This window comes from Alnus glutinosa, chromosome 9 (genome assembly GCF_958979055.1).
Source record: "Alnus glutinosa chromosome 9, dhAlnGlut1.1, whole genome shotgun sequence".
In the NCBI taxonomy this organism is placed as follows: Eukaryota; Viridiplantae; Streptophyta; class Magnoliopsida; order Fagales; family Betulaceae; genus Alnus; species Alnus glutinosa.
Window position 1 is genome coordinate 8,094,208 of NC_084894.1, and position 18,023 is coordinate 8,112,230.

Below are 18,023 nucleotides of genomic sequence, written 5' to 3' on the forward strand. Positions count from 1 at the left end.
CACATCAAGCCAATCGTTTCAAACATCATCCAGTGGCTTGCTCAGTTCAAAAGCTGGTCTGCATCTAAGACTACCAAAAAGGCAAATACCAAAACTTATGCGATAGTAAAATGGGCCGCTTCCCATCAAACGTTTGGGAGCATTCCCACCGATATGCACCCTATTAGTTCCTTTAGATGTAAAAGTGGTACGGCAAAGTAGCCCTTGCTGTATTGTAAATCAATCAACGAAAACCACCCATATCAAAGGAGAACCAAAGTTGAACAATCACGTACAACCGTACAAAGTATAATAGTAAGTCTTCAACCACAGATGCAAAACCTAAAGATGTCAAGATCCAAAAGCTTATACAAATCCAAAGTATCAATACCAACAAATTGCCCAACAAAGCAGATTTTTTTTCGCTGCAGTCATCTTGACCTGAAATTTGACCAGAACACTATCATACAATATTAAGACCTTGCATATGAATCTCAAATGCTGGCGATTTGGGTTGCAGGTGCTTTCTTTCTCATACAACCCGTAACCTGATAGATCCTGTAAACACATTCCTCTGCCGCTGCACCCAACAACCTGTACACAAATGTCATGGTAAGCTGCAGTTAAAACAATGGCTTGGTCCTGAGAAGCAGGGATACCTGAACCTGCAAAACTTGGTAACATATGTAAGATCGGAACTTTACTTGTATTTATATACTAACAAAAGATAAAAGAGAGTTCATAGAAAAAAAACCAAAGACAGAACCATGGAAATTTGATTGTTCCTCTGATGTGCGGTGGTTTCACAGGGTCCCTGACTGTAAAATCATTCATGCATATGCCAAAACCACAAATCAAATAACAATTTCATGCATACATACACGTGCTGGACACTATTGGATTAGCCTCCCAACAAGATTAAATCAACTAAAAAAAATAAAATAAAATAAAATATCTCACAGATGTCCTTTTGAAGGTCTAAAACATTATTAAAATTGACACCGTGTCTTAGTAAAAACTCTATTACCAAGAATTCTACCCATTGGTTGTGATTGGTGGGAGAAATTCCAGATCATAAATCAAAGTTTAAAAAAAATCTGTACCACAATTCTGCATAGGTGGTCAGTAGTCCTGCAATTCTAAATAAAGGAACTGAGTACTAGTTAACAAGCAAAAAGGAAAAAAGGGAGGAGATGGAACAGTTCAAAGGTCGATTCATAAATCATGAAATCCATTGGTTTTCAAAATGAAGGAGCAGAGCCATAAGGAAGATGGAAACAAAGAGATGGTTAAAAGGTTATATTTTAGTTCTTAGAATCCTATCCTGTGGTAAAGCATGCATCAAAGCAAAACAGTCAAACAGTATGTATGCAGGTGAGAAGGCAGAAACAAAGAAAAAAAAAATCACATTCCACATGAGAACTGTGGACCTGCACACCACCTGCACAGTGGAAAATGGGCTGTAAGCTATTTTCATTTAATTGGTGGTCCTTGCTGGAATTTAACTTTCTCCTAATGAAGCAAACAACATAATATCAAAATCACAAAAAGATAGGAAACGGACCAGGATACAACTAAAAAGATCAGTATTTATATCCTTGCTGGTAGCCATAGTATGGATCTCCATTCTGCATATGTCCACTATAACCATTGTCATTATTTCCATCATCATTAACCTCACTAGCATTCTCTTGCTGTTGCTCTCTTTCCCTATTCCACTGCTCAATTTTGGCACGTCTCTCCTCACTGTCACCCCTAACGGGGCTCCTGCTTCTGCTTCGTCCTCTCCTACGGCCAGGGCTTACGCTTTTGTGCCGCTGACTCCGACTCTCATGGTAATGATCCCTTTCATCGTACTTTCTGCCAGAACCACGCCCCCCATGAGAGCGCTCTTCATGGCTCCGATGCCTATAGGGGCTCCTACTTCTGCTTCGACTCCGGCTGCGCCTTCGCCGGTACCTCCCAAACAATTGGTGCCTCAACTCCCTGACAAGGATTACAACAAATGTACACAAATTCAGACAGAGCATACCACAGAACATAAAACATGATAATCATAAAAAGGACATTATACCTGCTGATCCTTTTCAAGTGCATAAAATTGCAGTATCCACCACGGTTGCACGTGTTCTCCTCGTACTGCCTGCAGGTGGCTTCGCGAAAGTCCGTCACCGGAGAAAAGTCAACAATGATGGGACGTCCTACAATTACAATTTTTGGGTTGTGATTCCAAGCATCGAATACAAAGTGTTAAATTACTACTTATTCTTTTTTTTTTTTTATAAGTAGTCTCATATCATTAAAAAGCACAAAGGGACGCAACCCTAATAGACAAGAAGTATACAAAAGTGCCCCTAATCAGAGGAAGCAAAAGAGCATGAAATTAAAAACTCTGCAAACGTAACACAACTCAGGCTATGAGCTGAGACCTATACAAATAACATATTAAGCACATTACGACACAACTCTAAACCCGACATTTCCACATCTTCAAAATGCCGTGCATTCCTCTCACGCCAAAGACCCCACATAACACAAATGAACCTACTTCCAAATTCGCTGAACTTGACCACGACCTAGCGAATTGCCCCAACTATTCAACAAATCCAGCACACGTCTCGGCATAACCCATTCCACCCCAAACAAACTATAGAAAAAACTCCAGATATGCCGTGCAACATCATAGTGAAGTAAGAGGTGACCAATGAATTCCTCATTCTTCTTGCACATACAGCACCACTCAACCACCACTATATGACACTTACGCAAGTTGTCATGCGTCAAAATCTTTCCTAAGGTCACTGTCCACACAAAATATGACACCCGCAATGGAGTCTTAACACCTCACTATTTATTCTAAAAGCTTAAACTTAAACAAAAATTATTTAATTAGTATTCTAAAGGTGCGTTTGAGATTACGATTTCGTAGACAAAAAGTGTGATTTTAAACCAAATCGCAGAAAATGAATCGTTTGAAAACTGCGTTTTTAAAAAATTGTGATTTGAAAAAGCAATGCGTTTTCAAATTGCAGACAATAGGTGCTTTTTTGAAAAACGCACAATGTTAAAGGCTAACCTGCGATTTTAAAGGCCAAACAGTAATTTTGCCAAATGCGCGATTCTAAAAATCACTTTTTTAAATAGCACATTTTAAAATCGCACTTTTGAAATTGCAAACCCAAACGGATCCTAACACTCCCTTTATGTGCGTAGACTTAAACTCCTACTTAATAAGTGAAACCTAACACATGAAATATTTAATTGAAATGAAGGGTCTCTCTAACACCGATTTAAATTATCACTTATCCCAAAAATTTATTGAAAATTTAATCATTTAATTAATATTCTATAACAAAGCCAATAGTGTGTTGCACAGATACATAAGCATCAAGCTTCAAAGAGGACTTGTGCATCACATAAACAGAATTCAGCAAGAAAATAAACAGGCTTAGGAACATGAAACTATAGCTTGTCTTCGCTTAAAGATAAGTGTATGTTTCTGTATAAAATCTACACGCTTTAAAGAACAAAGAATCCTCAATCGAAGAAGTGTCCTACAAATTATAGACAATTCATCCACCAAAAAGTGAATGGAAAATTGAAGAAAAAGAAACTAACCAGCATAAAACCGTCCGGTGAGATTGCGAAGTGCATTGGCGGCGTGTTCCTCCTCTCTGAACTGGACGTAGACATTGCCGACCATATGGTCAGCCAGGTTGTCACAGACGTTCAGGCTCTCCATCTCGCCGTACTTACTGAGCTCCTCAAACAGGTCTTCGTAGAATTCCTAAACATTCCATGCCAAGCATTAGAAACAATCACATGAAGGAAACGATTAATTTGAGAGAGAGAGAGAGAGAGAGAGAGAGAGAGAGAGAGAGAGAGAGAGAGAGACCTCGAAGTGCCTCTGGATGGTGCGTGGGTCGATAGTGTGGCCCTGGGCGTCGACGCCGGGGGTGATCATGTCGGGGCGCTGGTACATGTTGGAGAGGAGGAGGGTGGGGCTGATGCTGGGCTTGGTGTGCAGGCGAGAGCAGCGGTCGCCGTGCCTGCACGCCCCAATCTTGAAGTAGAACGGGCAGTTCACCCTGTCCTTCTCCGTCCCGAATATCGAAGCCAAGTGCTCCGCCATTATTACTCTCTCTTTCTCTGGGCGTCTGCTTCGATTTGGGTATGCTTGATTGCTTGTCGTATCGGAGGGGATAAGGGTTCCGTTTTTCTTGTCTCTTGATGAACGATATGTGGCCTTGTGGAAAGTTCGGCGGAAATTTATTGTGTAACCTTTAGATAAAGACGAGTGTTTACGTTAACAACCAGCTGGTTTGCCCGAGAGGTTAAGGGGGAAGACTTAAGATCTTCTGCACATAAGTGCGCGTGGGTTCGAACCCCACAGCCAGCACAAATCTTTATTTTTTGTTCTTTTCTTTGAAAAAACACAACGATTAAAAAAGCAAAAACCATCCATGCGTCTGCCGGGAGTCGAACCCGGGTCTATTGCTTGGAAGGCAATTATCCTAACCGTTGGACTACAAACGCCGATGTTCAATATATAAATAGAATACATTTATAAATTATATGTTTCAAACTGTTAGTTTGAATAAATTAAAATCATACAATGCTTTCTAGTTTCTGCAACTTGCAATGCAAACATAACCAGTTATTGAGGGATCTTCATACCCAAACGGTGAGGAATCTTAAGGGGAGGGGTTGGTAGTAAAGGAAAGTTCATGGTCATGGACGTAGCTAGAAACTCTTATGGTTAAAGGTTCGGAGTCAAAAATAATTTATAAATAGGAGTCATTAGGCCAAATTTTTTTTTACTTTCTTTTTTTTAAAAAAGATAGGAGAACCTTTGAAAGAGGGCTTTGTTTTTTGAATCCGTTGCTTGTTCTAACAAGCGAAGTTAAGTAGGAGAAAGATCGAAAATAAAGCATTTACAATGTAAAAGATCTAGTTATTAGAGCAACTAAAGATAGCATGGTCTAAAACAAGGGCATGTCAATTGAGAGCTACTTTTACTTGTAAGTTTTCTAGTTTTACTTTTCTTCCCCTCTCTTTCTCTCAGGAATCAGGATAACACTCCCTCCTTAAAACATCTATAACAGGGTGTTTAGATGCAGGCATGCATTGGTAGGAGGTTTGGATTTACTCATAACCCCGGCCACTTGGCTCCACTGAAATGAATCATATTTTCATTTATTCTAGTCTTATAGGAATATTGGCAAAATGAACTCGTAATATTTATTTATTGTATTTTTAATCTTGTTGAAATGGCATTCCCTAATTATGCAAAAATATGAAAATAGTTAAAACGGGGGTATAGGGCTAGCGATAAAACAGCCGGGCCAATCAGTGGGTTTTGGTGGCATTATGTGTGGCCTAGACTGACATTTACAAAGCTGCTCAAGCCCAGATCTAAAGAGTTTTAACTAAGCCCAGGCCCAATCCATAAAAGGATTTGTTTTATCATAGTCTTAGGCAGGTCATGCTAAAGCTTTCAATTGAGCACAGATCTTTTCATACTTGGACGGCAATCTATGTGGAAGAAAAAGTGGCATTGATTACTACTCAAAATTACCTACAATTTGATATCTTAAAGAATGAGTAATGCTGGGAATAATTTTTTTGCCCTTTTTTTTTAAATTAAAAATAAAAAATAAAAAGTTGACGTAGTTTAAAATTACTATTGGTTTTGGAATGTATCACTATTAGATTTTAATCCAATTGTAATTTTAAAAATTACATCAACTTTAGAAAGATAAAAAGATGATTCTTAACATTACTCCTTAAAAAAGAGATTTGTTTGCAAGTGAATTTTCCTGTAATTTAGAGATTAGAATTTACAACAATTATCTGTTCGAATTGCTAATAATTCGAGTAAGTAATGTGAAAGAGACTTGACATGAGACTTATCTATTCAAATAAATTTTAGACTGTTGACTTTTTATTTCAACAAATGAATCTCATATCGAATCTTTTAGGTTAAGTACCCAAATTATTATTCTTAATTTATTAACTTATCTGTCATGTCAAAATAATTAAGTAATCCTGAATTGGATGGAAGTGGCAGTTTTATGATGAGTTACAGCTTTTGATATCTTAATAGAAACGAAAAAGGACAGAGTAATGAAGTGAATTTTGTTCACATGTGGTAAATTGGTAATTTGCCAATTTGTAGTTTAAAAAAGAGTACTGATTTATTGACATTTTTTATACAACTTTTCACCATTTTGCCTATGTGGCAAGGTGGTATGCTACTACTTTTTTAGTTTTAAAAATAAAATAAGGTCGGTAGAGGACCACTTTACCACATAAGTAAAATGATGAAAAATTGTATAAAAAGATGGCAATGAATTATTATTCTTAAAAAATTATTTGATCCACCAAATCTCCATCTTCTAGATATGCTATCTTATTAAAATATGCAAGGATTTTCTAGCATACATTGCCATCAAATCAACAACACTGTGATATGCAAAAAAAAATAAAAATAAAAATAATAATAATAATAATAATAATAATAATAATAAATTAAGAAAAAAATCTAGATACCATATGGCACGTATTTAAATTGTCAAAAGGTGACAGTAACTTGCATGTGCTGTGCGAAATATGTAAACCCGATATTCGGAATCGTGAGTTTTTGTTCTTTAGCATATTCTCTATATTTTTTTTATTAATGTAAAATAGCTACTAATTCAAGCTCTCTCTCTCTCTCTCTATAGCTAAAATATTTTTAAATGCATTTCACATCCAAATTCATATTCTTTATGTATAAGATTTAAATATTCTTTTTTCATTAAAGAGAAAAACACTTAAGTCAAAAGAGAGAGAGTAATGAATAAAAAATCTCGGTATTGTGCTATGATCTATAGCTCAAATGCATTGTACATTTTGGAGAAGCACAGTAGCTCAATGCATTTTACATGGGAGATCGCTAATCGGATGTGAGGTATTTTTGAGGATTTCTATCTAAATTTTAATAATTATATAACTATTTATTTTAGTTAAGCCAATGCAAATGTTTTAAAAGCCATTAAAAACACACACACACACTCCGTTCGGCCTCTAAATTTTATGGACTCCGTTTGTCCATTTATTAGTCTAACACATAATAACTTTCACGCATTGACAATTCAATCCATTGATCGTTAAGAAAACCTCATTCATCCGATTGGCCACAATGTTTGCTATACACTTGTAGATAGTGTTACAACAAGACCTTTGGTCGAGTCGGGTTAAGAACTTTCGGGATATGAAATTATATATATTTTTTATTATTTTATAAAAATAAAAATATTAACAAACAATTCAAATACAAAACACTCCTAAAAATGCTAAACCGAATAAAAACATCACCAACAAGACTTCAAAAACCAACATTTATGCAATTTGGAATGGAGGAAAGATGTTGGGTGGCTCACTTCAATGTATGAGAAGAGAAGCACTGAAGCAGAGAATATTACAAAAGAAAGTGCCGAAATATCATTACATTGAAGAGGGCGACCCCATTGTTGCAGAGAATGGGCCTCAATGCTCCATAAAAATTATTGAGAAACGAACCGACACAAAAACCTGACGTGTCAGTGTCAGAGTGGACGCAATTCATTAAATCGGAATTGGAGCAACGAAAATGGAACCATGTGAGAGGACCCCCCCTCAGCTGACACACACATTCTGTAGCCTCTCAAACAACTCTTTCTATGTGGGCTGGCGCCACGTGCCTACCTCTGTGCGTGTGGTACAAATCAAACCAAGCCTTGCTGGATTTTACTCTATAGCCAGCGAACGCTAAATTTGTCATGACCGGTCGCATTGGTGAAACTGAAACATACCCACCGCCTTTGCATGAGGCCTTGCCCAACGTTGCTGTGATTGTCGTCTGTCGGTGATGAATCATCGTGGGACCGAGCGTTGGAAAAATCCAGTTACCCTTAAAGGATTGAAAAACATGTTACCAATCCATCTGGGCACTGAAATTATTCCGAGAGAATCTCTTTAATTTATCCAAGTTTATTCATTTTCTTCTTTTTATGTTTTACTCACGCAACAATATTTAAAATTCAATTTCACGTGTTATTAATTAAAAAATGCAAAATAAAATGGACGTTGAAAAAGACAGCTCAACCGTACCCTATATACATACATACACAGCGTTGACAGCAACAAGCATGCCGATCTTATGTGATTATAAAATATATATTTCAGCATGTGCAACTCTACATTCCTCCGTGGACGGATGGACCAACTTGCTCTTTTACCATAGATCTAGTTGTAAGCATAATATATAAATAAAATGCTTTAAAATAATAAGCAGCGGAATTATAAATACCTCCAGCCATATTTTGTTCAAGCTTGATGAAGAACGAAGAACGAATAAATTTTCTGCAACACTAAAGTCTGAAAAGAAACAAAATTTAGAGAGTTCTTCTGGCCTGTGCCTATAAGTGTGCCAATAGATGGATACACAGGGCTCTATATATAGGTAGGCTAGGGACCCTCATCATCAATAGATAGCTGATTATTCTCCTCCCATCAAGGAGAATAAATCAGAAAATTTAATATAAAAACCGTTATTTTCATAAACCATAATGTGGAATATAAAAACCGTTTAAATCATATTGAATACATTTATTATAATTACCGTTACAGTAATTAAAAACCGTAACCGTTACATCAAAATCTGAATCTGAATACACAACAACGCGTCTAGAGCCCAAATGGTTGGGTGTAAGGAACAAAGCCTTGAGGTTGAGGGTTCGAGTAGTCCCAAGATACCAAAGAGGACAATATTGTGGGTGGGGTCACTATGGCTACGGCGTGCTCTGATACCACATGTAAGCATAATATATAAATAAAATGCTTTAAAATAATAAGCAGCGGAATTATAAATACTTCCAGCCATATTTTGTTCAAGCTTGATGAAGAACGAAGAACGAATAAATTTTCTGCAACACTAAAGTCTGAAAAGAAACAAAATTTAGAGAGTTCTTCTGGCCTGTGCCTATAAGTGTGCCAATAGATGGATACACAGGGCTCTATATATAGGTAGGCTAGGGACCCTCATCATCAATAGATAGCTGATTATTCTCCTCCCATCAAGGAGAATAAATCAGAAAATTTAATATAAAAACCGTTATTTTCATAAACCATAATGTGGAATATAAAAACCGTTTAAATCATATTGAATACATTTATTATAATTACCGTTACAGTAATTAAAAACCGTAACCGTTACATCAAATTAAATATGACATAAGGGACATTTATGTAATTTCTTACACTAGTTTGTTTGGTTGGTACGAAAAATTAGTGATGACGGCTGACTTCCGGCAATTTTTGGTGGCAGATTTAAGATACTTACGGTGAACTTTGACGGTGTTGAAGAATGAACTACAAGAGAGTGCGTGAAAAAGAAAAGCTCGAAAAATTATTTACTCTTTCCTTTTTCCTTTTTTTCTTTCTTTAAAAAATGAAACTATTTTATAGATATTAAAGAAAGTTTTTCTGGTCAACCGAAAATATTTTCGATTAGACATTCTAATTCAATAACGCAAAAGATTGGCGGAGTGTTATTAAGAGTACTACAATTTTGACTACAAGTTTCTTTTAACCGACGCGACTGCTGACAGGTAATACTTACTACGTCAACAACTAACCAATTAAATTTATTTGTAAAATTTTATTACTTCATTTTTTTTTCACACATATTGTGCCACTTGGCATTCACGTAGAGTGTCACATAATTTTTTAAAAAAATTATAATAAAAGTTGAGTACCTCAATGGTTTCCAAGGATGATAATACATGGTATAGCAAGTTGCTCTCCGAGCCCATCGTTTCTGCCATTATCTTTTACATCATGACAAGGCCATCAGAACAACTTGCTTTGGAAGTTTCCATAATCTATGGCATGGCATGGCATGCATTAAATACTTATTTATTTCTCATAGGCCAATTATTGGTATCTTTCGAAATTTAGATTAAAAATGTTGTTGCCCTTCCCAATGGGTCTAGAGTTACTTTAACGTGCCATCAATTTTATTAACTATAGTAATTAATATATTAATACAGTACCTCCATTAGACATTATAGTTGTGCCCATCTCTCTCTCTCTCTCTCTCTCTCTCTCTCTCTCTCTCTCTCTCTCTCACTCATAGGTTTAATAAAGTAAAGAAAAAGATTGGGAAAGATAATGAGACTTGTACTAGAAGCAATGCATAAACCTCAAGTAAACCATGTTACCATTAACGTGACAAAATGGTAACAACAAAGAAGCAAGAGGTGTCCACCTGTAACATGGAATAATAAGACGAAATTCATGCCATCACAGCTATATATGATTGGGACAAAGCATGAAAAGATACTTGAAACTGTTCCCCAATGCCCTCTGCTACCTTTTAATTTCAATATATTATACTAATTAATTAATTTTTGACACAAATCCTACTCATGAGAGCTTATGCTTAAAATTGCACTTAATGGACATATTACAATGATTCGCATGGTTAAGGGGTCCATGTAATCGAATATCGAAATTAAACGATTAAACTTTTGAGATATGGAGTGATTTATCATGAAAAATATGTAATTGAAAAGATTACCTCTAATTAGTATTCGTGCTTTAAATTTCGGTTTTCCTGAAGTTCTAGGGAGAATGACCATCAAAGGTTATGGTGTGTGCAGCAGAGCATTTATCTGGTAGAAGCAAATCTAGTAAATTTTGAGATTTTGATGAACAGATAAACATGCAATTATGTATATATCGCTGCAGTCTTGCAAAGGAATTCTAAATAGCAACGGTTGCAAAAGTAGGCACATTCTCCTCCTTATCTATGAATTTTGAAACATTGAGAACAAAAGCAGCACAGGAAAGGCTTAAAAATTACAAATACTTTGATTACAAGTTCACCCTTTTTGATTGATCAAATTATTCACCAAAACTAAGGAAAACTAACGAATAGGAAACCCAAAAAGGAAGAATAAAATCTCACAATTACAATCTATTCAAACAAATTAAATAACATCATCTCCTTGTTGTCTAAACAATAGGCTGTTTCAGCTTCTTCCTTGTACTTGGTTCTGTATGATGTATTTTCCCATTTTCTTTCTGTTATTTTCCAAGATCACTTGAGCAGTCCCGTGACAAATTCCGATGAAATCACGGCAAGAACTTTTTTTTGCCCAATATGACGAATGACCTCTCATTGAATATGTTGAAATAGTACAAATTGCAATCCATGTTGCTCATGGAACCCCCCCCTCCCCCCTATATATAATTCGTTGCAGATGAGAAAGATACGAAAATGGCATGAAAAACACTAGGATAATATGCCAATTTAATGTTATATAACTTAGGCATACTGCCACTAAGAGCTGGGGATGATGGTGCCAACGTAGCCGAATCCTGCGACGAGGAAGCTAAGGGTTTGGAGGAAGAGGTATATAAAGTAGTTGTTCTTCCCGTGGACAAAGTCATAGCATCCACAGAAGAAAAGGAAAACTCCAAATCCCAGTTCCAATGTATGGATCCTGTTCACATTTAACCAAGAAGAAGCAACAAAAAAATGCATATTAGGTAATATATCCTTCACCTTCACCTTCAAACACTCACAATTGCATAAAAAACTAAGATGCACCTACATGTCTACATCAATCTGGAATCTAACAACTGCAGAAAATAACATAAATACCCTCTTGGTTTTGTCATCATGCCACTGACAACTAGTATTTTCTTAAGCTTATAGATTGTTTTAAAATTCTCAGTCCACTGCAAAGGCATGTGAGTCTCTCAACTCATCCATTGCCATGTGCTTTCAGTATACTTACCTAAAGTTTAGGTAGAGCAGGACGTCCATTTACAACTGAACTACTGAAGGATAAAAAAGAGTTCCTACTAAAATAGAATCTCTAGCTTCTTTGCTCATTACTAATCTAATGATGCAGGATTCTCAACCACTGTAATAAAGAAATCCAAACACAACAAATTACTTTTCTAGGACTTGTGGGGAGACTGGGAGTTGACAGTATTGACAAATATTATTATTTTCTTGTAATACATGGGATTTCTTGTATGGCCTCCCACCATTTTGTGGGAACTACATATCTCTCTCTCTCTGCCAGTAAGCCCCCCCAAGCCTCAAATTGTTTTCCAATTTCATTTTTATTTTTTAAAAAATGCCCTTATAATTCTTTCAAAAACAAATTTTTTCCACCCAATTTTATTTATTTATTTTAATTTTGTCCCCGACATCTAAAATCCTAGCTCCGTGCCCCTGCTGCCAGTGTTCATGTGTCTCAAAGCAACCAGATGGAAAGGGCAGAAGTACTATTAGTTTACCAAGAACTCCAACTTACTAATAGTTGGACACTCTTAAATTTTATACACATCAATAATCATGCTGATGGTAGCCTATGCAGATAGAGTTAAGAGTTTAAGCAAAAATTTACCTATCTGTAAATTTAGATCGTGGTCTTTTAGAAGGTGCTTTGGTATTTGTCTTGTTCTTGGAAGCATCTCCTGCTTTGTTTTTGGTAGCAGAATCTCCAAGTTTTTCAGTGACAACCCACTCATTGGCTCTCCCAGCTTCTAGCAGACCGATGAATGTTGCCTTGGTCCGGTGCAAAGACATCACATTCTCAAAAAGAATCCAGTAGAAAAGTAAGTGAATTGACCTGCAAGTTTGAGACTACCTAAGCAAATGGATTTCTTGCCCAGGCAAGGCGAATAAATATCCAAGAAAATGGAAGAGTAAAAGAAATTTATAACAAATAGCAGACCTTGGAGTTCCCACTGAATTAAGAATGGTGATGACGGACGGAATATAGACAGCTCCCCAGATAGGAACATGAACTTCAGGAACCAATATGGTCAGGGGAAGTACAACACAGTAAAACATGAATGTGACCCAATGGGCTACAATCTTCCGAACGACGAAGAAACTGTAAATGACATATACTTTCTTCCACAGTGTTACTTTCTGCAGAAATATTTACAAACTAAATAACATTAGAACTTAGAAGCTCCAATAATTCAGGGAATAAGTTGATTGCCAACTAAAGTTCATAAATTTACAAGTCTCGTACTCTACAGCATATCTTAAAAATAAACCAACCTTATTTCTAATGATTTCCATCACCATTTTCCTGAACAGATTAGAAGGACCACAAGACCACCGATGCTGCTGGAAACGGAAGGCGTTAAAAGTACTAGGAAGTTCACTTTTCACCTATCATATACATGTCTATGATTAGTAAATGCCATAATCCACATACATGTAAGTTATGACTGAGGTACATTAAACCCAGAGTTGCTATTTGTGACTTAGCTAAAGACAAACTAATGGAACAACCACTTCAACTTTGCCACACTAGATACCTGGAGGTCACCAAGGTACAAAAATTTCCAACCCCTAAGACTAGCGCGGACAGCAAGATCCATATCCTCCACAGTTGTTCGGTCCTTCCAACCGCCTGCCTCATTGATAGCAGCAATTCTCCAGACACCAGCAGTCCCTTATTAATTCATACATAAAAAATAATTCATTACTTCTATACGAAGTAAAAATTTGCACATATTTGAAAGGTTGCGGTGATGGTTATTATTTTTATGTTTATTGATTTGGATATAGCTTCTAAAACACAGGTTTTTTGGCCTAGCAAATGCCTTGGGTATAAGTTTCATTGCTTGAGATTCTTCTAATGTAATTTGAATGCTAGAAATTAATTTTCTAGTGCTTTACCATGTAACATTAACAATAAAGTAAGAAGACATTTGATAAGCAATCACTTTGAAAATTTGGAATTGCTAATATATGCAGTTTCTTTATTTATTTCTTTTCTTTTTTAAAAAAAAAAATAAAAATAAAAAATCCTTATGTACTCCTGGATTTGCAGTCAAAATTAACTTTCATTGCTTGGGAAAGGCTGAAAGTCAACAATGTTTGAGAACAATCATTGTGACTGATGAGTTGGACCTACATTTAATTCTTTCACCCGCTGATCATCATGACTTTTTCTCACCCTTTTAAAATAACAAATCATAGCAACGGTTTCAATTTGAACTAAATACCTTAATTTTAAGAAACATTGGTGGTGAAATTTTTTTCAAATAAAGTATTTTGAGAGAGAGAGTCATAATGAATATTTTAAATCATAAAAGTGACGATGGTGACTGTTTATAAGAACATCACTGCATATCCTGAAAATTGGACTAAACCTATTAACAATCTTGTAGAGTCAGTGAAATTATCTTCACCTAAACTTCTCACCAGCTCCAATAACCCTCACATGCCATTAATATACGTAGTTGTCCAACTAGGTTCCCTTAAGTTGTCAAACTTTAAAGCAGTTCTGTCTCATGTCAGCCAATGTCTTTCTTTTTTTTTTTATCAATTATTATTACCTGTTTGAAGGCAGAATTGATATAGTATAGCTCGTGTGCATTGAATGATGATGTGGTGTAGCTAGTATGTATTGAACAAGTATACTTAGTCTAGTTCATACTGAATATTGGGTTTTGAGTAAGCATGATTACCATTGAAACCAAAGAAGGCGTGTGTTGAAGAACCAACTTCTTGCTCAACTGTGAAATGGTAATCCAATGACATCTCTTGCATCCTTGTCAACAAGCACTCATCAGAATTCACTGCAAAACCACTCCAAAATCCATCACCACCTCAAGCAATGAATTAACTCACTCATGTACAACTGACATACAACTGGATTAATATAGTAGTATAAATCAGCCATTGGATCATCACTTTTTCTTTTTCTTTTTTACAAGTGTTGATCGAATGACTAATTTTTACTGTCACGTCGTCTAGTTATTATTCAAAATAGTATTACTAATTTTATTTCGTTAGATAAAATGGTACATATTCAAAATGTTAATCCAAATTTGACATCAAGAAGCATAGATAGGCACGGTTGAAAGTACTTGTACTTTTGTGCTTGAAGCATTAATAAATTGGATAAAAATGTTTTTACTTGCGGAACAAGTTTTGTTGTCCATGTGCGCAGCCACATGAATGTGTGATGCTAAGAAGTAGGATCAAAGCTGAATTAAACAAAGCCCCACCCTCACAAATCCCCTGTGACTGATCGATGAGCTGGCGAGGCGACGTCCCATTCGATTCTAGACAAAGTGATAAAAAGGAGGAAAATCCTCACATGAAGTAGAAGTACAGGACCCATTTAAGATTTGTCCTCACGTGACTCAGACAAAAATATTTGCCACGTCACGACGAGCACGAGTGGGGGAGAGCTCCAAAAGTCCCAAGTGTCGGCAGCCAGACTGACGTCCACCATTGGACCTCTGGTCCTGTCCGCTTCCTATCTTTCCTTTGAGGACCCAGTTTTCGTTCAATTATTTTAACCAAAAAGCTAAAAAAGAAATTGCAAGGACACGTGCCTAGTGGAGCTGCTAAATTGGGTGCAGGAATCTGAAATGACCTATTTGCCCTTTAACTTTTCACCGTACCTAAAAGCGTTGACCGTCTGATACCGTACAGTCCGTGTCGATGATTAAAGCCAACAAGGCAGTGAAAGCTACTATGGTGGCTCTTTTCCAACAAAATGACAAACCTACCCCGATTTCTGGAATTGTCCACGCCCCGTGAATCTGAGGAAAATGAAAGTGACTCACTGACTCTCAGACTAAGGCTAGGACACTTGCGTCATTTCAAGCACTACGAATGTGATTTCAAACATTTCAATTCAATGAAGTATGAAATCGAAAAACCCAATAATTGGGGACATTGGTGTCCCTAGAAATTGACGGTTCATAAATTTCGCCACAAATCATCATATTAATGGCCATTAAAAAATTTGGAAAATTAATAGGGATTTATAATATGGAATTCCCCAACTAATCACATTTTTGTCTGGAATAGCTTTGTGATGTACGGCTTAAACTCAACCAAATGTCGAAATCTAGGAGGGCTGCTACGTGGACCCAATCCCGTAATTGATGGGTTCACTTTAGGCGACCCCACCACGCCATGCAGTCTGCAACAAGTCCCGCCGACGATGAGAGAGAGAGAGAAAAGAAAATCCCAATTTTTTTTTACAAAACAATAAAAAAAGAAACAAGCAAAGACCACCGACACTTTCTAAAAACAAACAAGGATAATAAGGGTCATTAATGAGCGTAATTAGTGGCCGATGGGACTACTGGGATTATATGTTTGTTAATTCTGGAACTTACCAAATCGCCAGCGTCCTTGAACCAAGGCAATCTGGGGGTTGTGGACCAAGAAGGGGATGGCTCGCCGGAGATAGTCCGGTTCAGGCCGGAAATCGGCGTCAAAAATGGCTACGTACTCGCAGTGTTTGACGTAGCTTCGCTTGAGCCCTTCTTTGAGAGCGCCGGCTTTGTAGCCCGTCCTGTTCTCTCTGATTTGGTACGTTATGTTGATGCCCTTGCTTGCCCATCTCTGGCATTCCGTCTCAACCATTTGCTGCATTATCATGATGTAATGCGAAAAATGAAACAAATTTCTAGTAGAAGAACCCAGATCAGGAATTTTATTTTGTAAAAAAGAAGTTGATGATAATTTGGGTATGTAAAAAAAAAGGCAGAAATCTGTTACGGAAAATAGTGAAAATGCTGCCAAGTGAACTAAAATCCAAAAGCCAAATAGACCCAGATCAGCAAATTATATGTATCAAAACAGAGAAATGCAGAATTGGTTCATGCAAAGAAACTTAAAAAAAACAAAAAATAAATAAAAAAGAAAGCAAAATTGTGGGAGAAGTATCATTTTAGGGAGTGATTTGATGGGTTTGGTAAATGGAGTACCTTGACGGCAGGGTCAGTTGAATCGTCGAGGACTTGGATCACGAGACGATCCGACGGCCACGAAAGTCCGCATGCCGCTCCGATGGAGACCTTGTAAACCTGAACCAAACGCCCGTGAAACACAAGACAAAAAGCATCAACATTTAGACTTTTTCTCAGAAACCCAGAAGAAATATGAATACCGCCAAAACGAAAACCGCAACGGTAAAGATCAAAAAAGACCAAAACCGACCTCTCTTTCATTGAACATTGGGATTTGGATGAGGACCACAGGGAAATTGGAGCTGCCCATTTCAAGGTCTTCTTGTAATGGCTCGAATTTGTAACGCTTTTCTGGTTTCTTCCAGAAGAGCTTAACGAGGATTATGACAATCCCCATGTAGACCCTCTCCATGAAGAGCATCAGCGACATGATCAAGCAAGCGTACACCCCAAGTTTAAGAAGGGGCACTATCAATGGCGCTTTTATCAGCTCCCACATCATCCCAATTTGCCCTGCAAGCTCATCTCTCACCCCCTGAAATGTTCCCGGAAATATCTTCTGTGAAATCTCAGCCATCTCTCACTCTCAAAAGATCCCCCCTCTCTCTCTCTCTCTCTCTCTCTCTCTTTCTCCCTCTAATTTGGGTTTATTATATAAATCCCAAAATATGGATTTATAAGGAAATGCAGACAAGAGTAGGTAGTACTGATCGTCCTGACCTCTATCTTCCCAGAAATGGCAAGTACAGAAAAATATCAACTTTCTTCTCTCTGAGGGCCTCCTCTCTCACAAACTGTGCCGGCCAATACTCACTGTTTCTTCCTACGAAATTAAGCAGAGACAGAGCAGTATTGGGGCATTGTCGGAGAGAGACAGAGAGATGAGCAATGGATACACAGACAGAGAGAGAGAGACAGAGGGGTTCTTTTATAGTCAGTTTTGGTGCTATTCTATTTTTACTGTTGGCAATATTTTATTTCTTTCTTGGGTAGGATTTTTGGAATTTAATGACTTTTTCTCATCACCATTTTTTTTTCTCTTTAAAAACTAAAATATTTGGAAGCCTTTTTAGAAACAGTTTCGCAGCATTACTCGTAGCTATAATATAAAAAGGATGTGAGGGGCATTATTGTCATTTCAGTAAGGAAAAAAATTTCAATAACTTGAAAAAAAAAAAAAAAAACCCTATGAAATTATATCAGTGGACCAAGCATGTTGCATGTGAATGAAGTGGCATCTTCTGGGTGTGGTAAGAACTAAG

At 36.9% G+C, this 18,023-nt stretch overlaps 2 protein-coding genes and 2 non-coding genes across 5 annotated transcripts; 1 reads left to right on the forward strand and 3 right to left on the reverse strand.

Moving 5' to 3' along the window:
* Positions 1-242: 242 nt before the first annotated feature.
* Positions 243-4,244, reverse strand: LOC133877220 (splicing factor U2af small subunit B-like). 2 transcript variants are annotated; one of them, XM_062315474.1, is made up of 5 exons: positions 3,875-4,244; positions 3,598-3,766; positions 2,054-2,180; positions 1,544-1,965; positions 243-1,420 (listed from the first exon to the last, which is right to left on the reverse strand). In XM_062315474.1, exons 1-4 carry the CDS (start codon positions 4,109-4,111, stop codon positions 1,563-1,565), a joined length of 936 nt encoding a protein of 311 aa, XP_062171458.1. In that variant the 5' UTR covers positions 4,112-4,244; the 3' UTR covers positions 243-1,420; positions 1,544-1,562. The 2 variants fall into 2 exon arrangements, with proteins under 2 accessions (XP_062171458.1, XP_062171457.1); XM_062315473.1 differs by having other exon boundaries at positions 243-573; positions 3,875-4,239.
* Positions 4,245-4,295: 51 nt separating this feature from the next.
* TRNAL-UAA (transfer RNA leucine (anticodon UAA)) lies at positions 4,296-4,378 on the forward strand. Its single transcript has one exon. It is a non-coding gene; the product is annotated as a tRNA-Leu (tRNA).
* A 65-nt stretch (positions 4,379-4,443) lies between these two features.
* TRNAG-UCC (transfer RNA glycine (anticodon UCC)) lies at positions 4,444-4,515 on the reverse strand. The gene has a single exon. It is a non-coding gene; the product is annotated as a tRNA-Gly (tRNA).
* A 6,313-nt stretch (positions 4,516-10,828) lies between these two features.
* Positions 10,829-17,671, reverse strand: LOC133877357 (glucomannan 4-beta-mannosyltransferase 2). The gene is made up of 9 exons (XM_062315628.1): positions 17,012-17,671; positions 16,780-16,878; positions 16,186-16,438; positions 14,515-14,625; positions 13,357-13,493; positions 13,094-13,207; positions 12,759-12,958; positions 12,429-12,653; positions 10,829-11,510 (listed from the first exon to the last, which is right to left on the reverse strand). The coding sequence occupies exons 1-9, from the start codon at positions 17,336-17,338 to the stop codon at positions 11,348-11,350; spliced, it is 1,629 nt and encodes a 542-aa protein (XP_062171612.1). The 5' UTR covers positions 17,339-17,671; the 3' UTR covers positions 10,829-11,347.
* Positions 17,672-18,023: the final 352 nt, after the last annotated feature.